The sequence below is a fragment of the Malus domestica genome, chromosome 10, assembly GCF_042453785.1.
Source record: "Malus domestica chromosome 10, GDT2T_hap1".
Taxonomy (NCBI): Eukaryota; Viridiplantae; Streptophyta; class Magnoliopsida; order Rosales; family Rosaceae; genus Malus; species Malus domestica.
In genome coordinates, this window is record NC_091670.1 from 33,589,908 (window position 1) to 33,615,490 (window position 25,583).

At 36.6% G+C, this 25,583-nt stretch overlaps 2 protein-coding genes and 1 pseudogene across 2 annotated transcripts; 2 read left to right on the forward strand and 1 right to left on the reverse strand.

Annotated features, from left to right (window-relative positions):
* The first annotated feature begins 13,127 nt into the window (after positions 1–13,127).
* LOC103445933 (uncharacterized) lies at positions 13,128–14,866 on the forward strand. Its single transcript, XM_008384987.4, has 2 exons — positions 13,128–13,435; positions 14,382–14,866. The coding sequence occupies exons 1-2, from the start codon at positions 13,145–13,147 to the stop codon at positions 14,562–14,564; spliced, it is 474 nt and encodes a 157-aa protein (XP_008383209.2). The 5' UTR covers positions 13,128–13,144; the 3' UTR covers positions 14,565–14,866.
* A 277-nt stretch (positions 14,867–15,143) lies between these two features.
* LOC139187709 (pentatricopeptide repeat-containing protein CRR2, chloroplastic-like) lies at positions 15,144–16,948 on the forward strand (annotated as a pseudogene).
* A 91-nt stretch (positions 16,949–17,039) lies between these two features.
* Positions 17,040–22,373, reverse strand: LOC103445935 (E3 ubiquitin-protein ligase RGLG4-like). Its single transcript, XM_008384988.4, has 11 exons — positions 21,835–22,373; positions 19,149–19,233; positions 18,898–19,038; positions 18,682–18,795; positions 18,492–18,589; positions 18,327–18,406; positions 18,037–18,142; positions 17,819–17,946; positions 17,606–17,729; positions 17,422–17,478; positions 17,040–17,339 (listed from the first exon to the last, which is right to left on the reverse strand). Exons 1-11 carry the CDS (start codon positions 22,084–22,086, stop codon positions 17,253–17,255), a joined length of 1,272 nt encoding a protein of 423 aa, XP_008383210.1. The 5' UTR covers positions 22,087–22,373; the 3' UTR covers positions 17,040–17,252.
* Positions 22,374–25,583: the final 3,210 nt, after the last annotated feature.

Sequence of the window (25,583 nt, forward strand, 5' to 3'; positions counted from 1 at the left end):
CATGGTGTCAGAATTACTGTCAGTTATAACCAACAAAAACTGTATATGTCGCTTATAACCGACATAGACTCTTAATGTTGCTTATAACCAACATAGTTTTTAATCTTTTTAAATGGTAGTGTCGTATAAAAAAAGAATTGTGTCGCTTTCAACCGACATAAAGTTAATGTCGGTTAAAAAGAAAATCGTGTCGTTTATACCCGACATTAATAATTATTTTTAAATATTTTAAAATTTCCTGTTGATTGTAGCCGGCAAGTTGGTGTTCTTTATATATCATTTCTCAATAATATCATAACCCTCTCTCATTTCTCTCAGCCTTCTCTGCCTTTAATATCAGAACCCTAGCTGCATCTCATTTCCCTATAATGGAGAACCCTAGCCGCACCTCATTACTCACTCTTCTCTGCAAAAATCCAAAATTAACGAGTCTGCCATGGAAATGTAGGCACATCTAAGCTCCAATCTTCCCACAAAGGTAAACATCGACCATACCATTGTTGAATATATGTCCATTTGATGATTTTTATACATAAATAAGACACAAACTAACACATGCTTGTTTGATTTGTGTATGAGTTTCTGGATCCACCGAAGAAATAATAGGAAAAGGCAGAATAACACTCCAACAACTCAGATCCGAAACAAAAAGGGTAAAAAATGTAACAACCCGTCCCTAAAATTACGGTTTTATAATTTTTTTTTAATATGTGATTTTATTATTTATTATTTATTATATTATTATTATTATTATTATAAACTTTGGTCCACTCACCCTTTTGTTTTGCATCCCTTTAAGGATTTAGATTCGAAGCACATGATCCCGGCGTCAGGGCATCTTTGCGTGGGTATTTTCAAGTCTTTACAGTGTAGGATCCACTCCTTTATTCATATATTTTATTGTAATTCTTCCATATATTCCTTGATTAGTTGTATGCTTGAAACATGTTCCACATCGACATATTTCTTTTTAATTATTTATTTTCTTCGTTTGCATGTTTAAAATGGCTTCGTCACCCTTGGGTGTCGGCCAATATGTGCCTACCCTGATATTTGGGGATATCGGGGTTGGGACGTGTCAAAAAATCTGTTGCTGATACATATACAGCGACTGCAAATACAACCCAAGAAAGATGCATAAGTCCAACAATCACGGTACTCGTCCCCAAACGTCTGATCTCAGCTAATCTACAAGAAAGGTAATAATCTTTTTTGGTTTCCCTTCACTGATGTGAGCTCGACATGCATTAAATCTATGAATGTGAACTCCTTATTTCTGGTTGTGAGCAGAACAATGGCTAATCTGGTTTCCGCAAGGGAAATGGCAAAGAGTGGCTTGGTTAAATCACAGTTCCAATCAAACAAAAGGTAAGAAAACTTGTTTGTACATGCTATAGGTTTGATCTTAAAAAATATGGTTATGTATCACGGCATGTCTCATATTTCTACCTTGTTTGTGTAGGACACTTGGACCTAGGGTATATCCGAGAAAAGGAAATGTTGAAGTTGTAGATCCAAAGGCAAACAAATTATCAGCTGACACATCTTCGGATATGAAAGGTATACACTCATCTATGCTGAGATTTTGCTAGATAGGCAACGTATGTGAATGGATATGGAATGCATGTATCATTTGAAGATACATGTGGACCATTTGGAACTTGACCTGCTCTAAGAACAAAAGAAAAATCCACCTTCAAACTAAATAAATGACATGTTTTTGTTTCTTTTTTTTCCGAGTGCATTAGTGATAGATTCACTGAAAACAGTCGTGTTTCCTCAATAACTCATGGAGCTGTTTACTTGTGGTAGGAATTTTTTTATTTTTTTATTATTAATAGTTTGTGGTGTAGCTTATGGGCGATAGTATAGTTGTTATTTTATTGATCGAATTGTTAGGTGGTGTCGGTTAGGGCCGACATCAAAAGTCTTTAATCCGACATTGCATGAGTTTATGTCGGATTTTTACCTATTAACCGACATAAATTATGTTTTCTTGTTGATTTTTGGACCGTTAGTTATAGGTAATTTTGTAGTAGTGATGGTCACATGGTGAGGCGCCTTGATCAATATCTATGTGTTGGCCTCACACTAGTTGTTCTTCTTTTCCAAAAGTAGCCTCTGATCATAATTGTCTTGTTTTTCGGCCTTGATTTTTTTACTTGGAGGCCTTCGTCCTTTCCTATTTCAATCCATGTGGACTTTGCATTCTGGTTTTATGGATGTGGTGGCTAGGTGTTAGTAGTCTACTATTACATATGGTTATCCCATTTTTGTTATGTTACAAAAACTTAAGGCTTAAATGTTGTCTTCGAGATTGGAATTATAATATTTTTTTGTGATTTTCTTCGAAATGCTTGCTAGGGAGAATCTGAGAATTATTCAAAATATTATTGCTTCCTATAGGCTTACTCAAGATAAGTTTGATGAAGAATTTGTAGCTAAGACAACTATTCTTAATTCTCTACGTGCGAAAGAATCTTTCTAGCGAGACCGAGCCCGAGTCAAATGGCTTACTAAGGGTGATTGTAATACTGCATTTTTCATGCTTATGCTCATGGTAGGTCTTCATCTTCGAGAATTGCTACTCTTTGGGATTGTGATAATGTGCTCTCTTCTTCGACTAATATTGTTGATTATGTGGCAAATTTTTATCAATCTTTATATTATTCCCCTTCAAGCCTTCTAGAACTGATGATGTTTATAGTGTAATTCCGCCTATGGTTAGTAAGGTAGAAACTCCAATCCTTTGTTCTTTATCTTCAGTTGGCGAAATTAATAGTGTAGTGTTTTCTATGGACAGTGTACTAAGACCAGATGGTTTTATCAGTCTTGTTAGGATATTGTTGGTTTGGATGTTATTGCTTTTGTTCACGACTTGTTTTAAGCGAGGTTGGTTATATCCCCATGGTAATTGTAACTTTGTGATGCTTATTCCGAAAGTTGAAGGGGTTGCCACTATTAGTCAATATCTTTCCATCACACTCGAGAAGTTTCCCTTAAAAAATAAAAAATCTATTTGTTATAGTTGATTTACTATACTACTTTAGTTTTAATTGAATTTTTACAGACATGATATATAAATAGTAATTTATAATATCAACTTCTTTTATCATAAACACAAAAGTGTTTTTAGGAGGAATTTCTCCTCCTCATTCTTTAAAGCCAAGCATTTTCCTAATAGAAAAAGAACATTCTTATTCAGTGAATAGTTATTCAATTTTTACATAAGTAATTTACAATAATAGTCAAGATTACAAATGTACATTGAGAATAACATTGTTATTTTTTTCTCAAGAGTTTTTACCAAAAAGTTTAGTTTTTACCAAAAAGTTTAGTTTTTACCAAAAAGTTTATTGTCCAATATTACATAATAATGATGAGGTCACAAAATTACGTTCTTACTACTGCAACAATGTTGATTGTTATGTCTTGGGCATTCTATTTATACTATTAACTTAGATTTAATGTGACAACATGATTGTGTGATAGCCTGTCCCGAAACATAATTTATTTTGTCCTCGTTAGTGTGGAATGACGATTTTACCCTAAGCGTTGCGTCGTAATTGAATAATTGGCTAAGGAAGGAAAGGTAGGGAGTTAAAAGAAGTGAACCAATCATTTTAGGTCCTAATTATTTGGACTCAATTAGAATGTAAGGAATTTAGATGGGGATCATTTGGACCACACACTCCCACGTTGACCTCTCTCTCTCTCCCTCTCGATTTTCTTCCCTTGTCCGTACAACCCGTACGGTCACCCTCTCAAACTACCTCATCACTCGTGGATCGAGTTAGATTAGATAATTTTTGGACTCCTTGCGAGCTCAGGAGTCTATCCATACCGTTGGTTGGATGTGAAGACCTCGAAAACCCTAGGAACTCGCGAGCTCCGGCAAAGTGCTCTGTAGCTTTGACGTGATCGCAAAGGTTTTACCCAGTTTAGGGACCTAAAAGGTATTTTTCTAACTTCTCTAGTACCTGGGAACCATTTTGGAGCAGTTTTGACATTAGAACACTTGGGTTCTTCGAGTTGCAGGTTTGGCCGATTTTTCAAAAAAATTTCCGACAAGTTTCCTTTGATTTTAGGACCTGTGAAAGGTAAGATCATGTTCTCATCGTTGAGAGCTTCACTTTGCTGAAAATTTAATGGAATTTGGTGTTGAATTGAAAGAGATATTGAAGTTTTTCAGTTTTCCAGTTTCCAGTAACACAGACGGCGACGGCGACGGAATTTGGTGACTCGCCGAAGAAGAAGATGAATATTCCTTCAAAGTTGACGGAATATTCTAACAGCGTCAGGTATATTTAACGGCATATTCTAGTATTTAACGGAATATTCCCTAACGCCGTTAGGGAATCAGTCAGTGTGCTAGGCACGTGCCTGCGTATGGGCCGCGCGTCTAGCTGTGCCTTGGCAGGCGCGTGAGTGGTTGAAATTTTTTTCTAAAAATATGAGGATGTTCCTGAGGTTGAGTAGGTTATGGTGGTATATTCAAATACCCCCAATTGAGCAATGTATGAGAAGTTATTACCTAGTTTTGATTATGTGCTTAAAAATAATGTTTAAATAATTGTTTCGCATATAGGTGAGACCTATCCTAAGGACGAGCACAGTCAAGTAAGGCTCGGGGTTACGACCCTTCCACATATCAGTGAGTGGGCTTTTGGGTTTCAGTATATATATATATATACACTTGGTATTTTTCCCAGAAAACTTAATTAAATGGTTTGATACTTTGAAATGCCATGTCAAATGCTCTCTATGTTTAATTGTGCATTATTATGGTTACATATATATTGTTGCTCAACGCTGTGGACGCTCAGGTAAGCTACATGTGAGTATATTGATGGTAGTGATGGTAATGAGTACATTACTGCTGAAATATATTTCAAGCTTATTATCCTGCACCCCAGTGTTAGTGCTCCGCCCGAGGACAGGGCCTAGCCTTCACGTGATCGTTCACCTCTCGTACCACACGCTCACCTTGGATCCAAGGCAAGTGTCAACCTGTCATACAGACCATTTTAGGTGGTTCCAACTCGTAGGTGACTTGCGATACTTCGCGCAGCCTTCACGTGACCGTAGCACTTGAGTGTACTTATTTACACCCAGCCTGTCATACAGACAACTTTAGGTGGTTCCGACTTGTGTGCAGAGAACTAGTTGATGAGTTATAGATCCAGCCGTACATGTCACGTTATGTGACTCCGGCTTGCATACTATTTCATATTCATTTACTTCACCTGGCTTGCTTATTTCTTACTGAGATTTGACATGGTATTTTCGGTGGATTTTCTATTTTGAATATGATTTTGGGGTATAATCGTATATGCTATTTTCTGGGAATTATACAGGTTTTACAGTGAGAGGTTACTATTTTTGATAGTGAAATGGTTTTGAAAAGCTTTGTTTTTGCCCACTCACATTTTCTGTTTTGCACCCCTCCAGGTTTTAGGTAAGAGTGCTCGTTGATGGCTCACGAGAAATTCACGGCAACTCTGACAGATTATCATAAATGTAGGACCGTCTTTGGTATTGTATAATTAGTAATTGTCCTGCTGGACTACACCTAGGATACCTACGCTCTAGTTATGTGTAGTCACACTTATTCTCGTCCTTCACCTTATCTTATTTAGTGCTCTAGTTGGTTTGGTTTTTATTTATTCGCATTTCATATAGTAATATTGCTTCCACACTCTGCACATGGCTACGTCACCCTCACGTGACGGCCAGCATGCCTCGATCTAGGTCGGGGTGTGTCCATTGCATTATAAAATCATGGTTAAATCAATATTATGGTATACCATTGATCCGAATCAACCAAAATTATCAACCTAATAAATAGGTTTAAACACATTTTTATGACCTTTTGTTTAACGATTTATTCACCAATTTAATCCATCCAATTCAGCTAATTTAGTCTACAAGTGTGTCTTTCGTAGCCAATGTATATCAATTGATGTTAAAGAATGCACATGAAGTCGATCGGAAAAACTAGAGATCGAATAGTGTAAAATACGTGGAACAAAAAGGACTAAGAAAATGGAAGTTCATTAGGTTTAAATCACACTTAACTGAAGAGAAATCGTATGTTAACTTGATCTAGATCACCGTGAATAAGAAATATCAAAGAGGACAAGATATAAAGTTGATAGATATACTTTAAATATAGTAGCTATATTCTCTTATAGGGACATCGTACGCTTTGCAGACAATTCTCGGTTGCCTTGAAGGACAAATAACAGAGCCTTCCCTAAAACTAAAGCTATGAACAATACATGTATTGGTACTTTTTGTATAACATACGATTGATGATGATGACGATGATCTACTTTTCCACGAAAGTGGATCGCAATGGATTGATTAATACAATATTTTAGCATGAAAATCAAATGGAAACATAAATATGCATTCAAATGGTATATGATTACGGCACAAATAATTTTATCCAAAGTATAATACTTGTCTAAAAATGGACCCCAATTCAATTCTGTCCATACGTACTTCGTACATGGCACTGGACAAATAAAAGTAGTAATGATATGAGTCGCAGCATCAAATGATACTTTTCAGTTTTGAAACATTTGCATTTCAACATGAACATACAAGTAATAATTAACAAAGAATTTGCTAAAAGAACACAAATTAAATCTCTCATAAACCTTGTTGTTGGAAATGGTTTAGAGGGACGATCGAGATCATCATCACTATAGCCTTTTGTTCCAAAAATACTATATTGCATTATTAAATCAAAACGTCACATGATAGTAAATTTAGTTTCATATAAATTGTTCTCTCTCATTCTCAAAATTAAGGATATGGGGGAGAAATAGGGGACAATGTTTTAATTTTATCAAAGAATGCCTCTGGAAGCGTCTCCAAAGTTGGAAAGGAAATCCTTGTCAAGGTGGTTGCTCAAGCAATCCCTCTCTACGCCATGAGTTGTTTTCTTTTACCTAAATATTTATGTGATGAACTTAATGGTCTTGTTGCACGGTTCTACATGCTTTCAACCTCGGGATGCTTGCCAAACAAGGTTGGAAGCTGTCAACTGAACCTGACTTCATTTTAGATGTTTTATTTGCAGATTGTAATTATGAGCAGTGACTGCTCCCTCTTTGTAATCTTTCCCTTATCAATATATCTCTCTGTCGCCTTTGATTAAAACTAAAAGGTATATCACAGTAATCTCAAGGAAAAATAAGTTGTTATGGTGCAAACATGACCACATAATTGAAGAACAAGTTATAGTACAAACAAGACCACATGATCACACTACAAATTGGATGAGATATTTAGTTTTTATAATTTTCTTTCATTTTCAGCTTTACAATGGATGAATTTGATGGGGCCATCGGATAATTCTGATCTTTTTTATTTTTCATCACAAAGGGAAAAGAACACTTTTAACATTCAACAGTTGATGACTTGATGAGGGACCCATGATCATCTGAACAAATCTACCTGGCACACCGTCACAGTCTTCTTTTTCTTTATAATGATTTTCCTTTTATTTTTCCTGCCATCCAAACTGCTTTTTCTTTACCAATTTGTGTTCTATATTGAACCTTTAGTCCCTTTCCTTAAAATATCATTTTCATTTGGGTAAAGACATACTAACATCTTTAATGATTACGATACAAATCTTTGACTGGTCTCTCTCTGTATAAGACTCTCATACAGATTAACTGAGTCGCGCATGATTAGAATCTTCACAAAGCAAGATTTACGAAGATGGATACTAAATTACTAGTCTAATTAGAATCCTTCTATCTACGCGGTAAAAGTTGAGGTTATGCTATAAAATTATTATGTAATATAAACAGTATATTAAGTACTTATAAGCACATGTAAGGTCTCTCATCTCAATAATATGAGATTCGTTCTCAACATGCCTCTTACATGTAAAGAATTTTCAAGCCTAACACATGAACAACGCAAATAGGTGACGTGGAGCACGTGTGGCTATTGAATTTTACACTGGAGACAACATGCTCTGATACCATGAACAAAGTTGGGATTCCATTATAAAACCAATTGACAATATGGGAATAACTCAATTACTTATAAGCACATGCAAAGTCTCAACATATGCAACCAAATTTTCTACATAAGTATTTGTACTACATTTGTGAATCAGATCTTTTACATGTACATATTAGAACTAACAATAGTACTATTTGGTTGTAGATTGCCCTGATGATTAGATCGAATCTTTCTCTAAGATTCATTGCGTCCCTGGTTCAAACCCTCCCATTTCCCCTACTATGTAAGCCATTGTGTGTTAGCTGGATGGTGGGTGCATGTGGAAAATATGTTAAGGTTACCAATCCATAACGCAACCTGTCATGAGGCATGTCCACATCCATACGGATATCCAATAATTCCATATCAATTACAATAGGAACGTGATTTTAATATTATGGTAGACATACATAGAGTATTAGTGGAGTGCGCGGGATCCCCTTTATAATATGATTATCCTATTTTCCGGGATGTGATTCAATAATCAAAACCATTCAGTTTTAAGATTTATTGTCAAGGATTATCCATTCAGTTTCAATTATCTGCAGATTTATTGAGCATCTAACGAACCGTGTTTTTCTGCTTAGATGACCAAACAGTTTTGAAAAAAAAAATTATATATATATATATATATATATATAAAGGGATTCCAAGAGTTGAAATGCAATATTGTACTCGCCTTAGAATTGATGTCTTAAACTCTCCCTCTATTTTGTATATATTCGACATGTTTTTAGCCATCAAAGTGATGAATGCTGTTCAAAGACCCTCAAGTGCAAAAGGATAAGGGAGTTTGATTGTAAGATACACCAGTTGATCAGAGACAGAAGTCGGCCATAGTATCCAACGATGTCAAAATTAATAACAGAAATGTTTAGTAATAATAGAAATGCCACATGGCATTATTTCAGTAGTGGAGTTTGTTACTATATAGTTAGAGGGATATTATTGTAATTAGATTATATGGCTATATAAGGGATTGTGTAGCTATCATTTCCTTAAGTTCATTTGTATACATTTTCTCTAATCAATCAATACAATCTCTCTTGTTTCTCTCTACCAATTCCTTCTCTTCTTCTGTAACAATTTCATCTTTTGCAATGTAGTTAACGAAAATTTTGGCTTTCGATGTAAGGCAAAATGTTAAACGCGATACATTTATTGACCCTATTCTTCACATAAATGTACAAAATATAGTCATATGAGAGATGTGATTATGTACTCATCAAACTAAGCTAGCTAGAATTAGGTCTGTGTTCAAAGCTTAAAGTGGCAGCTTTGGCTTCTTAGTACAACAGTAGTTCTATGGTTGAGAAGTGAACTTGTAGTCATGATGATTACAGAAAAACAGGCCTTTATATTTGTTTTTCTTTCTTTAAAGAGTTTTATGGCTTTTACAGCTCAACCACAACATCAAATGAGTTGTGCATAACCAATTGCATTTAGACAGAGATTAAGAGCGGGAGAGAGGGAGCTAGAGGATTTTAAGGTCTTTGCCGAAAGAATTACTTTTTGCAATCTTTACCAACCCAACCCTTCCCAATATTCATGCCTAAGATTAAGAGAACATACAGCAACCTTGAACGAGGAGCTTTTGATCATTTGCATAAAGAGATTCCAAACTCTTCTAGTCCCCCAATCCAATGATAAATCGCACTTGCTTCCAATAAAATAGAAAACCTTGATTCAAACTCTAACTCTCAGTCAATGTTAAATTTCTAAACCACGTTCCTAACATGTATTTTAGTCATTCAATATTAAACTCTCAGAGAGAGAGAGAGAGAGGTGAGTTTTAAATGGGGTTCTAAAGCCATGCAACCTTTCACACGATGATGATCTTATGCAAGGGTAAGAGATAAAGCAAAGCAAAGGAAAGCAAAGGGGGGATGGTGGTGGGGAAGTTGTGGGCGCTTTTGGAAGCCTGTAGAGAGAATAGAGAGAGAGAGAGAGAGAGAGGGCTGGCTTTGAACAATCACAAAAGATTCTCAAACATCGGCTCTATCGATCTCCGTTGATATCGATCATTTTAGTTTATGCAGAAAAGACAAATGTTTAATTAGATTCTTTTCCACCTACTCCACCAAGTCCGGGATCTAGACAGTTAAAATTTGATCCAACGGCTACAATTATTAAAACTTTTAAAGGAGCCCCTTGTAGCTTTTGAATCAAATTTCAACGACCCGAATCCCGGACTTGGTAGATTAAGTGGAAAGGGATCCTATCCCTTTCCTGAGATGTGGCTTTCATGTGGGATTTCTGGCCCTTCTGGAGGACTATGATGCCTCTTGTCCTAATGAGGGCATGTGTGTCATTTGGTAACAACACGAAAACAGCTTTATCAACGCCTCCTCCATCAACTTCATCAACTCTTCATTTGTATCATCAAGAGTATAGTTACACTGTTACACATATATGCAGATAATTAATTCTAACATATAACAAAAAATTTCACAAAATTAATTATTTTCAACATTTGTCACACTTACTAATAATTGATCCATCACTGCATTCTTCACATTCTCGAGCACATATTTCCAAGAACGCCAATCAGCAGTAGGACAATTATTCTGTATTGCTACACCAATCGCATGTGCAAACTCCACATATTGCCTCATATCATAGGGCCCAGAAGGCATGCTCTGCTTCTGGTTTTTATCCTCCATTCGAGCACGAACAGAATTGTAAACAATAAGGAGAGCAGAAGCGCATATTTATAGGAAGGTTAGGGACTTTGAGTGACGAAGCCTTTGTCGCGCAAACATCTGCACTAAATATAGTATTGATTCCTCTGATTCACATGCATTGAATGCTCTGACTCAAAAAACTAATTGTACTTTGCGCTACGAAGTCTTTGTCACGCAAGTGTTCGTGCACTGAATACTCTGACCCAAAAACTGAACGACCTTTGTGTGACGAAGCCTTTGTCGCCCAAGGTTTCTACAGGAAAAACTTCGTCGTGCATTTTTTTCCAGCCAACAAGAATTACCCGCCGCTTTCTTACTGACTTTACACGATGAGTATCTTTTTTCGTCGTGCAAACTGTATTGCGCGATAAAGGTGTACGTCACGCAAAGTAGCACCACTCTTGCGCGATGAAGCTGTTTTTTCATTGCACAAAACTCACTTGCGCGACGAATTTTGCTTTGTCACGCAAATAGTTTTTCCAACTAGTGACAGAGATTAAGAGCGGGAGGGAGGGAGCTAGAGGGTTTTAAGGTCTTTGCCGAAAGAATTACTTTTTGCAATCTTTACCAACCCAACCCTTCCCAATATTCATGCCTAAGATTAAGAGAACATACAGCAACCTTGGACGAGGAGCTTTTGATCATTTGCATAAAGAGATTCCAAACTCTTCTAGTCCCCCAATCCAATGATAAATCGCACTTGCTTCCAATATAATAGAAAACCTTGATTCAAGCTCTAACTCTCGGTCAATGTTAAATTTCTAAACCACGTTCCTAACATGTATTTTAGTCATTCAATATTAAACTCTCAGAGAGAGAGAGAGAGAGGTAAGTTTTAAATGGGGTTCTAAAGCCATGCAACCTTTCACACGATGATGATCTTATGCAAGGGTAAGAGATAAAGCAAAGCAAAGCAAAGGGAGGATGGTGGTGGGGAAGTTGTGGGAGCTTGTGGAAGACTGTAGAGAGAATGGAGAGAGAGAGAGAGGGCTGGCTTTGAACAATCACAAAAGATTCTCAAATATCGGCTATCGATCATTTTAGTTTGTGCAGAAAAGACAAATGTTTAATTAGATTCTTCTTTTTCCTTCCAGCAATGAGATGTGGCTTTCATGTGGGATTTCTGGCCCTTCTGGAGGACTATGATGCCTCCTGTCCTAATGAGGGCACGTGTGTCATTTGGTAACAGCATGAAAACATCTTTAGTGTTGTGACCATGCTTATCTAACAACTTGAAAGTTGGATCAACTCAATCTCAAACACAGAGACAAGCTTGTAGTGATTGGTTTTGCTAAAGAGTGACAACCACGTACAAGGTGTAAGACATTGATAAAATCACATGAAAGATAGTGCTTGAGATCGAAATTTGATTCCATGAAGTATGTTGGAGAACTTTTCTAATTGGCTCTCCCATAGAAATGTAGTTCCACATATAGTAAATGGTTGGATGGTGTTACATGCACAACATTTAAGGGTAGACATGGTTCAGATTGGTTCAGTTTTACTTCCACAACCACGGTCAAATCAATTGTATATAACATTTTGGTTGGATTTGGATTTGTACAAACAAAATCCCTAATAAAGCCAAACAAAATCAATGTTCATCGGTTTGGTTAGTCATTTGGACCTAAATGTAATAACTTTTTCTTTTGCATTTTTTCGATTTTGTTAGCCTGGTTACAATTCGGTTTACGGCAATTTAAGGGTGACAATAAGCTCGTGTTTAGGCTACTTTTTTCTAATAGAATAATATTATTTATGTCGTGGTTATGCGAGTTTGTACTATATAATTGTGCGAGTTTTGAGTCATGTTAAAAAGAAGACTCGTTGAACTACATATTTATGGAGTTTCGAATCATATTAACGCTTGGTGACCAAAATTGCCACCTGTATCGGTTACAAAAGCTCAAAATTATAACTAAACACATCATTAGGGTTTGATTCGTCTTTTGGGTCAATTGAATTTCTCTTTTGTCAAACCAAATCAGCCACTTAGTACTACGGTCTAGTGGTATTTCTCTTCACTTAGTGAGAGGTCTTAGGTTCGATTCTCACCAAAGGGGAATTTGAACCACATTATTGCAAGCTCATCCCCCTCTCCCATAGTTTAGATAATATCGTTTGTCAAAAAAAAATGAAAAGGGGTAGAAAACTTTGAGTTTTAATGATAAGGACAAAATAAAGAGCAAAGTGAATAGTATCAGAATTGATTTTTTAGTGTAAAAATGTGGTTTTTCGTTAAAGTGAACAGTACCGAGAGTTTTCGTTAAAATTTCCCTTAAAATACCAAACCAAACCAGATTTGCCACTACCCTAACAACCCACCTCAAACTAATGGGCCGTACAGGGTAGAGGTGTGACACCTCCAGTCCAACTAGGAGAGAAACGTATTAAGTCTTTAGTCCATGTAAAAAAGACACGTGTTAAGTCCAATGAAAGCCCAATTCAACCTGAACAGAAGGAAGAAGGAACCAAAAACCAGAGAAGGCAGAAGAGACGGAGCGACGAGCTGGAAGTCGAGAATGTCGATACTGTGGGAGAAGAGCGGGACATGGAGGTGGATAGTGAACAAGACCCGTGACTCGAAGCCCTTCTTCTTGGCCTTCGCCACCGTCTGCGGCGTCGTTCCGGGCGTTATTGGCTACTTCGTTATGCAGACGACCAACTCCGGAAACCAACAACTCGAGGCCGAGCTCCGCCGCAACGCCCGACCTGAATCCATGGTGCGATTCTGTTCAACCCAGTTGGTTTTCTGACATTATATTTGATTTTACGAAATGGGTTTTGCTTGTAATTACGCAAAGATTGTTAATTTATGGAGAATTAGACGAACCCCTTTTCGAATAGCGAAGAACTTAGGTGATCAAATTGATGATTAGATGATGTGGAAGTGACATTGATTTGTGTGGATTTTTTTGTTTGATGCAAATTCAAAGCTGCAATCTTGACTTGTTGGTGAAGTTGTAATATGTTCTATGAAGTGACCTGAAAAGTTATGATTTGTTGAAGTCTGTGTGTAAGCTTCCAACTTTAGATAGAGGAAATACATCCAGCTAAATGATTTTCACTCACTAGTATAGAACACATGTGTATATGTATGTGCCATAATGTCGACTTATTTGCGTCGTTTGATGGTATGGAACCAACTCAACCGAGTAATCACGCTTCTTCGATATGTATATAACGAGTTTGTTTTGCTAAGAATGTACATCACTGAACTAAATTTTTAAAGCCTTGCCTTTCCTACTTTATTGTTTACATTTTCATGTTTATATTCGTTGTAATCTTGAACGGATAATTGCTCATGTATAACTCCTCTAAGATGTCGTGGTTCCAACATTTACCTTTCCTGTGTGTTTATAATTCATCAGAAACAGTGAATAAATGAAATCAAATCTTGTTGAGGAACCATCACTTGTTCGTGTCTCACCCATTACATAGGCAGTTTAACTCATCCAGTACTGATCCCTGTCGGATCAGAAACAGTGATCAAATCTCATGTAACGTATCATCAAATTGTTGATATTAAGTTTTATAACTTATTGTCATTGAAAACTAAATTCCTTGTTTAGTTCAAATGGATTTCAATTTCGGGTTGTTTCTTGAAGCAGTTTCGTACTCTGAATCAACACAAATGCTGATAGTTTTTTGCTTGAAATTGTGAATCAGAGGATGGGGCAAGTGAATAAAGAAAGATTGGCAGAATTCCTTGGGGAGTTGCAGCGGAAAGAGAACACAAATGACCGCTATGTTGCTGCACTGAAAGGAGAGACATTGACTAGGAATCCATATGTGAGAATTCAACCAATTCCAAAGCCAAGCAACACCGAAGCTGAGAAGGAACAGAAGTAGATGGAGGTTCTGTTGTCAAGGGTATCTGTATGTTTCTTCAGAACAACTACATGGATGGGTTTTGGCGTTTTTTATGTTATGATTATGCAGAACTATGCGAGCTGTGTCTTATTTTTTTTATGAATATTTAAGTGCAGTAAGAACTCACTGAGAAAAAAGGCATGCAAGAACGGAATACGATAGTTTCTCATGTACATGTTGTTCTAGAGCATTTTCCAATATCTGGAATGCCACACTATCTAATATGAAGGTAGGAAGAAGTTCCTACCGATATATCAATCCTACGTTGATTGACATATAAATTTTCTACTGTCAAATTTGACATATTAGAAAAGGTTTCGATTAATTTTTTAATTATTTTATTGTGTTAGAAGAATTTGTGGGTTAGAAGATAAAATACATGTGGGTTTGAAGAAGAGAAAATCTGACATTACTACGTCAGCCATCAAATTGGACATTTATCTTTTGACATCTCAATTGGAGATGCTCTAAAGAGCCAAACAATGTCCAGAGTAGATTGATAGAAACTCTCACGGAACCTTAATTTTTGAACTAAATATTAGAATTGCTAATTTAGGGTTTGGGACTACAAAGCAATGAAGCAGAACTCATTCCCTTTTGCATTCCAATAACAATTTGTAAGCTTGTATTACCATGGACAGGTAGACTGCTGCAATGGTGGTATCTGGGTAAACTCCTGTACCTTCTATGATGATGCAGCTGTTGAAAGCCCAAATTAATGGGCTAGCTAGGCAATCAAAGATTTTAATTTCATGGGAGGAACCCTTCAGATTGTTGGGGTTTGTCATTGGTGGCAGAACATACAGAACACTTCATTGCAGAGACTCTTATCACTATACCTACTTGCTACGGCACTGTAGAAGCACCAGATCAATCAAAAAACTCCATGCCCAGATAATTACTGTTGTGAGCAAAACCCATTTGTTGTTGCAAAGCTAGTTGGCAAGTATGTTGAGTGCAGTGAATCAAGCATGGAAGCTGCACGGAAGGTGTTTGATAAATTGCTTGAGAGAGACGTTTTTGTGCGGAACATGGTTATTCAGGGTTATGCAAATGTGGGTCCTTTGGTTGAAGCCCTCAATATGTATGATAGAATTCGGTTCAGTGGTGTACCTGCAAACCGGTACACGTACCCTTTTATGCTCAAGGCTTGCGGTGCAATGAGAGATGGAAAACGAGGTCGGATTGTTCATGGACATGTCGTGAAATGTGGACTCGACTCGGATTTGTTTGTTGGGAATGCTCTTATTGCCTTGTATTCCAAGTGTGAGGAGATTGAGACATCTAGAAGAGTGTTCGATGAATTACCTGAGAAAGATTCTGTTAGTTGGAATTCCATGATTCCGGGGTACACGGCAAGTGGGAATCCTCGTGAAGCTCTCATGGTTTTTCGTTCCATGCTGCAAGATCATGCCACATGCTTGCCTGACCATGCCACTCTTGTTTGCATTCCTCCTGCTTGTTTTGAAGCATCGGCTATTGAAGTTGAACTTTGGATTCATTCTTACATTATATAGTCAAGTATGAAAGCCGATGCTGTTTTAGGCAGCGCTCTCATTACAACGTACGCAAATTGTGGTCGTGTAACCACTGCCAGAGTTATTTTTTATCAAATCAGCGAGAAAACTGTGATCCTGTGGAGTCCTGTGGAATGCGATTATCCGGTGTTATGGAATGCACGGGCATGTAGATGAGGCACTCCAAGTGTTTTCGCAGTTTGTAGAGTCTGGCTTACGCCCGGATGGTACTGTATTTTTGTGTTTATTGTCCACTTGTAGTCACTCAGGGATGATCACAAAAGGCTTGGAACTTTTCGAGAAAATAGGAGATTATGGAGTAACGAAAAGCTAGAAACACTACGCCTGTGTAGTTGACCTTCTGGGAAGAGCTGGGTTACTTGGTCGAGCTTATTAGAAGCATGCCCATGGAGGCAGGGAAAGATGAATATGGTGCCTTGCTTGGAGCCTGTAGAATACATAATAACATAGAACTCGCTGAAGAAGCTGCGGAAAAGTTGTTTGCTTTGGACCCCGAAAATGCTGGGAGGTACATTCTTCTAGCCATCATGTATGAAGATGTGCGCAGATGGGCGGATGCTGGTAGAGTGAGGAAGCTACTGAGAGACAACAACGTCAAGAAGTCAAGGTGGATTGTATCACACATTTGGAGCGGACGATGAATCTCACCGGCATACAGACCAGATTTTCAACACAATGCAGAGATTGGATACGATAATGGAAGAAGAAACAGTGACGGTTTAATGTGATTGTCGTGCCTCAATAGAGTTATACGATTTGAATTCGACAGTCACTGTTAGAGCAATTGTTTCTGGATTATTGACCTAATGCATGTTGTTCTACAAAGTTTACACTTTTCTTTTTCGTATTAACTTGATTTTTTTTGCATATTGAACGAATTAGAACTCCATCAAAGTTCTCGCTAATTGGCGAACGCTGACAGAAGAAGCACAACTCACCAGTTGTAGTGATTTTAAGCAACCAAACATCTTACAGATGATTAAAAGTAGAAGCAGCATTACACATTAGAGTTAGAAAGCAGGACTGTACAATCTGGCGCAATTCGATACCTGGGTGTCGCTGACAGAAGGCAGACAATCTCAAAAAGTTATATGCACAATCTGATATACACACGAATCCCTTTGTGCGGTTATCCAGTGAAAACCCTGAGACGGCTGCGAATTGGCTGGCGGCAAATTGGACAGTCGGACAATCTCGGTGCACAGTCTCTGCACGACTGCAATGAAATAATTGTTAATGGCAATTGGCATGCAAGACAGGAAAGAACAGAGAGAAAGGGTTCCGCTACTGCAGCTCACCATGTGTCCGCAACCAAAGGCAATGTCCTTTACATTAGTTAGGCAGACTGGACAGAGCTGCATTCAAATTGAAACGAAGAAAGTATATCAGTTATTTGAATTTGTAAGAAGCTCAAATACATTTCGCTTCGGTCATCTATATATAGCAATTGTAAAAATTACAAAAAAATAAAAAAAACTATACCATCTCGCTTCGTTCATCCCCTGCAGGTGCTGAAAGACCACTTGGTTCGCGAGTTGGTGCACGATGGGTGTAAGGAACTGGTGGAGGGCGTGGAACGATTCTCTTCTTTTTCCCTGTCGTACGTCTTTTTTCCAGGTACAATAAAACTTATATTAGTAAGCATACGCATGCTAGAGTCTAATCCAATCAAAATGATGTTTATGCTAACCATACCCAAGTATACCGAACTCAACAGCTGCCTTATACTGGATTGGGATTTCCATGAGGGCAGCCAGAGCAAATGCAGCTTCTTTCTCGGATGAAGTTGTGTGTTTAGACATAATTTCGGTGAAGTTAACGAACTATAAACGAAAATAAACTAGTTAGAGGATTAATGTCTGCTTAAAATCTCTCCATTGGCAATAAACTTAGTGCTATATAGCTTATCGTACCTGAAAATTATCAAATTCGCGTGAAGGGAGCTTGTCATCGAACTTCCTCATGTCTTCCCAAGGACCATCCCCGACTCCAACAAGAACAATCGAGAGCGGATAGAAACTGCTCACATAAGTTTTCGAAGTAAATCTTTTAGGTTCAACTCAATATTCCTGCTGTAATAATGCACTCAGTGCCTGGTAAATCGACACATTTAGCGCCTTTCGAGATTTGCTTAGGTTTAGCTATGACAACTGCATTGCATAGACATACTTAAAACAAAAGAAATGATAGTTGCAGGTTCTACCTTGCATCTGCAATTGATCTGATCGTCTTCTCCTCCTGTGGACTCAATTCATTGTCGCTAGTATCGATACTTCTAGTGACCTTTACAATTAAGAAACTCGTACTTAGTCGAGAGAGAGAGAGAGAGAGAGAGAGAGAGAGAGAGAGAGAGCATCAGATATTAAACCTGGCCATCTGCAATGATAACTAAAACATGGAATTGCCCTCCACTTTTCTCCACAATATCCATTGCAGCTTCAACTACAGGTCCATAAGATGTTGGCCCTTCAAACACAATATATGCCTATAAATCTCTGACTCAAGTGATAATCCAAACTATAATACATGAAAAACACAAGATATAAGATTACACCAACCCGAAAGATGCAAATTTGGAACTATTTTTTTGTAGCAGGCCAAGACTTCTTCGAAACCATGGCAGGGCGAATGATCATTGTGAAAGCTAAACACCTCTTGATCATGAGTGGTAGCTAAAAAGTGGGGAGGGAGGTAAAGTCAATCCAGCGATCAAAACACGAAACGAAACAAAAAAGGTCCAGAGCTTCAAACTTTGGAAGGATTAAGGCCCCTACCATCACCAAAGCCGAAACAAGGAATGAGGTTGTCTTCATCAAATGGAGATAAAGTTTTTCCAATTATGGAGATAGCTTTCTCGTATGGATTAGGTTCATCGCCAATGGCGTGCAGGCTCCGGTTTCTGAATGAAACTTTGCCTGCAGTAACAACAACAACAAATCATCGGCTCCAAAGATGTCCAAACACAAAATGCATGTAAGTCTATGTATACGAAACAGTAGTGCAGTTTTTATTTTCGTCCGCTAACCTGTCCACTCGTTGCTCTTGGTGAAGTCAATTCCGACGATGAGATTAGATGACTCTAAACCTTCTTTTCTCAAGGCATCTGTAACCTGAAAAAAGGAAGCAATTGATTTTCTGCAATGTTAAAGGAGATGTTCATATTTTTTTTTTCTTTCAAATTTCTATTCAGAGTTTCTGTGAGTTGTTCCAAAACATGTGAAGCGATGAGCCGAGTATCATCAGTTGTTACACATCATGCAACGAGACAGATAGACGCATCGTTGTGTATTAACTGGAGCTTCAACAAATTTACTCGATGATGATTGAGATTAATTGGGAAATGATTATATACCCTCATTTGGTTACTATTATCTAATTTTGTCTATTGATTCTCGTTTACTTATTCAATCAAAAAAATTTAGATACACAAGACTGTGCAGAGAAAGAAAATAAGTATGCAAAAATCACTTTCCGAAAAAACCCTCGCGTTTCACAACCTTACTTTAATCATCATACTTATAAGAATAAACAGTAGGGTTGTGGGACAAGAAAGTAAAAGCAAGTCCCACTCCCTTTGCTTGTAGTCTGTGTGCTGGCATTGCACATTGGATAATCTTCCACTATGCCCTTAAAAATACAGTAATGCTTTCAAAGAGACGCGTTGACACGTCACTAATGCAAAACCCTTTTTATATAGAGAAAGAAAGATGCGTGCAACATGCATGATTAATAATTGACAATCGTGATGGTTGCTTGGCCCATGATTAATAAAGAAACAGAAATTAACCATTCAGTAAGGGTACTTTTTTGCGCAGCACGCTCAAGTGGTGGCAATACTCATTATCTTGTTTATCATCGTTTGATCAATTTCAATTTTAAGATTTGTGCTTATTCACTATTCAAATCTCAAAATTTAAACTCATCTAATAATTATAAATAAGATGACGAGCATCACCAGAGTGCGGTGAGAAAAAAAAATCCCCTCAATAATGTATTTTTGTGATGGTTTCGAATTGGATATGACTAAAAAGCAGTTAAAAATACTATCCAAGTCAATACTAGGGAGGACTGAGACTAGACTAAAAGAGTGGATATCTATTTACAATTGTACGTGGTACTAATACATTGTGGTGTTATTAATTTACGTGTTCAATTAAATTGACGGGATGAAAGTTACGACCAATAATAAGTCATTTGCAGTAGGTCCTACTATTTGATAAGGAAACCATAAAAATAAATAAAATAAAAAAATTATTATTATTTTAGTAGAGCCCATGTTGTTACGTATGTTTAAAATAAGTGCGAATATTATATCAACACAAAAAAGGGAACACTTTAAGCTCATCCAATAACATATTCCAAGTCATGTTGAGATAAGAAACTTTCAATAATGCTATCATGTCTTTGAGATCATCGATTGGTTTGGATCTTAGTCATTTGAATTGCTCTAGATGGGTCCAAGCCAACCACCCTATAATGGTGTAGGCAATGGAGCTAATCAACTAGTTTTCAGTGTTTAGTGGTAATCCTACTCTCAATTTTAGTCTAAACCCTACTCTTAATATGTAGCGAATTATCATGAAAACTGTTCTGGAGCCAGCAAAGGCGGAACCAGGATTTTAGTCTAGAACGGATTCAAAAGTCTTAATCTGAAACACTTGATCTTACAAAAATCACTCTACCTTGTGATCAGCAATCGATCACCATCGCTTGGGTCTAGTATGGTGTCATCCTCATCATCCCCTTCCTTAAGCCTAAACCCAAGCCTCTCTAACTTTCTTCCTCTCTCCTACCACTAATCTCCAGACCTCAGTCCTCATCAAAGTTCACAACATATGAGCTACAACCTCAAATCGAGCCTAACAAACGAAATTAAAGTAAAAACATTGGAATGGGACTCCGAGCCTACGAAAATCATAACCATAACAATAAACTTTTCCGCATGAAAAAAAGTCAGGATGGGTCTGATACTTCATGGCTCCGCCTCTAACTTGAAATCAACTAATAAAAAAATGGTATATACTGAACTTGATTAGTTGGTTAAAGCAGTGTACATGTTTTGGTGCATTCTTATATCAAATTTGAATTTAATATAAAAGTAATATAGGATCAGATAATGATTCTCTTAACCTCGAGTCGTATATTTCAAAGTTTTGAGAAACAAACTGAGGAGAGAAATTATTGGTTAATTTTGACTAGAGATTTTTTTTTGTTTTTAAAGAGAGGGACAATAGGTGTCAAGTTACGGTTACCCACTCATTTTGGACTTGGAGAGTTGAGGTGGAATTTCATCTATTTACGGTCAAGCAGACTTAACAGCTCAGCTTGGAGCATCGAACTAAAGATCTCCCATGTGTTTTCTGTTTATTAAGAAGTCGAGTCCGCGCTCTTATTGCTGACCACTGTTTATTCAATTATTTGAAAATTTTCCGTTGAAAAGTGTATAGTAACCTTAGAATTTTGGACAACGCCAAAGGATAGTCCTAGGAGAAGACCCAAAAAAAAAAATCCAATCCAAAACAAAACCAAACCAAACCTATGATAACTAAAAGGAGATAAACAATCCTCCGATTAAAACAGAGATTCCCAAAGAGTTAAGAAATTCCCTAATTTTTATGTGAAATTAACGAAAATTTTTCATATGTTTTCTGCTTAATTTCAGACAAAATTGCAAAAATAATTAATTTGTTAGAGAGAGAAGAGAGAGAAACCTGTTGAAGGGATGTGAAGTTATCAGGGATATAAGCGTACTTCTGCTTCTGGGTAGAGAGCTGCTTCTCCGTACCACTCTGTGCTTTGCTAGGTCTCGTATCATTTATGTTCGGTTTCCCGAACATCCCGGGATCATACGACGGCGTTCTACCAGTGACACTGTGGTTTCTGCCGGCGTTGCCACCGGAGATACTTCTAGAAACCGCAGGGCTGTTCTGCTTGCTCTTGAAAAGTGACAAGAGGTTCCCCATGGCAACATCTACTCCTCCCTTGTTGTTCAACGCAAGGCCGGTAAATATGAGAGAAAACAGAGGACAAAAGAGAGAATTAAATAGGGTGGTGAGAGTGAAAAACTATGGACTCCGTCTGCTTTGGATTCAGAAGAAGAAAAGGAAGAAATGTCAGGGAAGTGAGGTTAGGAATATATGCTTTATTTTGTTGCCGCCTACGAACAAAGCAGAAGACTTTTAGAGGAGGAATAAAAGAGTTCTCTTCTTTTGTAAAAGAACGTTAGGTGACTGCCACACTGCATCGTGATGAAATTAAAATACATCATTTTCATGTATAAATTAATTTTGTAATGCAATACTGTATAATGAACAGTAGATATAGAAGAATATAAAAGAAAGTATGTATTAAAGAAATGAAGTTTTTAACAAGGAAAAAAAGAAGGTAGATAAAAAGATACACTATTCTCCATACCAGAAAATAAGTTGGATATTTTAAAAATTTGTACTTAATTAAGTTATGCATATGTAGAATTTTTTTTGAATATATATGTAACTCACTATAGGCTCGAAAAACAAATAAAAGATGTGTACGACGAGATGTCCAGCAACAAGAAGAAGGAAAATGATTGAATGAGAAACTCTCGAGACTCTTGAAAAATCTTTTTCATTTTTCGGTTATGTATGGAAAGATAGAAATAAAATGACTACAATTATATATATAGATTTTTTTTTTAATTCAAATTTGCACTTCACACATGTTTTTTTGTTTTTTCAGGAGTGTTCAGTGGGCTAAATAATTTAGCAACTATTACACTATTTGGCTTTTTACATATAAGGTGTCAAGCCTTTTGACACGACGATGTGATATTATTTCACTGTATAAATGTCATAGTTTGAAGATTTTTTGTATAAAATTTCTTTCGATTTGGAGATCATTAATCATTTGTATGAAATATAAAAATAAAAATAAAAACCAAATTGTCAGTTAATAATGAGAATATTGTTACCATAGTTGTTTATTTGTTCGATACATATGAATGATTAAATGATCTCAATATTAAATGAAATTTCTATAAATAATATTTATATGATGATAAAGAGCAACAATTTGAATTATGATATTTGGAAAATAAAATAGAGTTACATTGTAATAGAACAAGAAATAACTCTTTACTTACAAGAAGCGGAATAATTTACAATAATTTATAAATGATAGAACATATGAAACGAAGGAAAATTGAACCGTTACTAATACGCATGTTGTTTGCTTGGATGCTCCAACATCCATTTTGCCTTTTCATATTCTTATCCAAATACTTTTGGGAAATTCCAATTAGTGTCTCTTACAATATTCTCCTTCGTTGGTCATTTAAAAAAGCAATTGGATCCTCTCCCGAGCTCGGTGTATGAATCCTCCTGAGCAGCTCATCTGGACCGTTCAAATTTGATCCAACGACTCTAAACAATGAGCTCCTCTAAAAATTATAATAATTACAGCCGTTGGATCAAGTTTGAACGGCCCGAATGAGCTGCTCATGAGGATCCCCATTCTGAGCTCAAGAAATGATCCGGATCCTATAAAAAAATGAAGTTAAAGGAATGCGTCATACAAGATTTCATCCATTGTTCTAGTGAAATCGCAGTCTCGTTGTACAACGTTTCTAAAAGGACAATCTCAAACCTTCTTAATTATTTTATTTAAAATATGAACTTTTTGTTTTTCTTTGTTACTAGGAATGAGGAAGTCGAAGGCGAGATTCTTATGACTTGTTTGATAATCATTTTGTTTTTTGTATGTAGTTTTGTTCTTTAGATATATGAAACGTATATGAGAGAGAAAGAAAAATGAATAATATAAGGCTCGTTTGGAAATGCTTTTAAAATATATAAAAGTGTTTTTAATGAAAATATTTTTGAAATCAATCTTTAGTTAAAATGCATATGAATATTGAAGAAAAACACACTTAAAAGTGATTCTTGCAAGAAGCACATAACTGATGCTTCTTGTAGGATGCACTTCAAGTACTTTTGAAATAAAAAAAATATTTTCTCTAAAAACGTTTTCAATAATTTTTAATTCACTTCCAAACGAGCTCATATATATAATTTTTTTATTATAGAAAAAGTGCGATTAATTTAAAGAGAAACCTCATTAACACCTAAGGTCTCGAGAGCCATACAAAAGAGCATTTTTAGCCTTGGGAGGAACACACCCAACCTATAGATATAGATTATTACAATTATGCTCAAGGAAAGTAACGACATATGTTGTAAAGTTTGCTTTCCTAAAGATGTGGTTCTACTCTACCGAACGGAGCGAGGAAGCAAGCCATTTTATGTCCTCAAAAATGGTTTTAATTCTCAACGAAGTTGTACACTTTCCTTAAAAGCTATCAACAACAATCTTCGAGTCTCCTTCCACTATAAATTTCATGATACGATGTGGGTTGGCTAAACTCAAAGCATCCCGAAATGCCAGTGCTTCCACCATAGTGATAGTGTTAGGCGCCTAGATGACGAGAGCCAGCAAGAGAAAGGTGCCCCTGATGATTCCTAGTGATAAAATTATGTAACTGAATTGCCCTCCACTGAACTATTAAAGTTGAATTTATAAAAACCTTCTGCATGAGGTATCCATCTGACGTGTTAACAACATTTTTCGTTTGATATGTTTCTGTTTCAAGATCCTTACCAGCTGTAGCAGCCGTCATTATATAACAAGTCGGATCAAATTTAATTTTTCTAAACACAAAGTTGTTCCTGGCATTTGACATTTGCCAACACAAAATAAGAATTTTACTAAGATCAGAAATATCATATTTATCTCTAGGCGTTTAAAAATTAAGAAAGAGCGCCTAGATCTGCTGAGGCGCCTGCCTAGATCGCCTAGACACCCTCCTAACCCACCCAAATTTGCCTAGGTCACGACTCACTTATACAGAAAATAGATAACATTTATTTTACATTTTATTTTTTACAATAAATTATAAGAGACTTGTTACATACTTAAATGAATACACATTATATCCTTGTTCCTTATGTTTTCAATATGTTCCAATACTTCATAATATATATATGTCATTCTATTTTGTAATTTATGATGAATTTATATATATATATTTTTAGTATAAGCAAATACTTATTTACACGAAATATAATAGATTTACTTAAATATGCCTAGTCCACCTAGGCCCTGTCTAGCTGCCTAAGCGCTAAGCCATAACCCAGCGTCCGACTAGCGCCAAACGTCTTTTAAAACCTTGCCATTATTACATAGAGGGCAAAGAGTCTAACCATTAAAGTTGTGTTGACTTATTCTCTTGTTAGTAGAAAATTCATTTCATCTAGAGTTTCAAAGTCTTAAATTCTTTTGTTTAAAATAGGACCATTTGAACTTGGTACCAGGCGGATTACCCTACAATAAAAACTTTGAAACCAACTATATTGACTAGTCAGATGAACTAGTCAACTGAGTACATGTTGTTAGATAGCCACAAGCATATAAACTAAGTAAACTG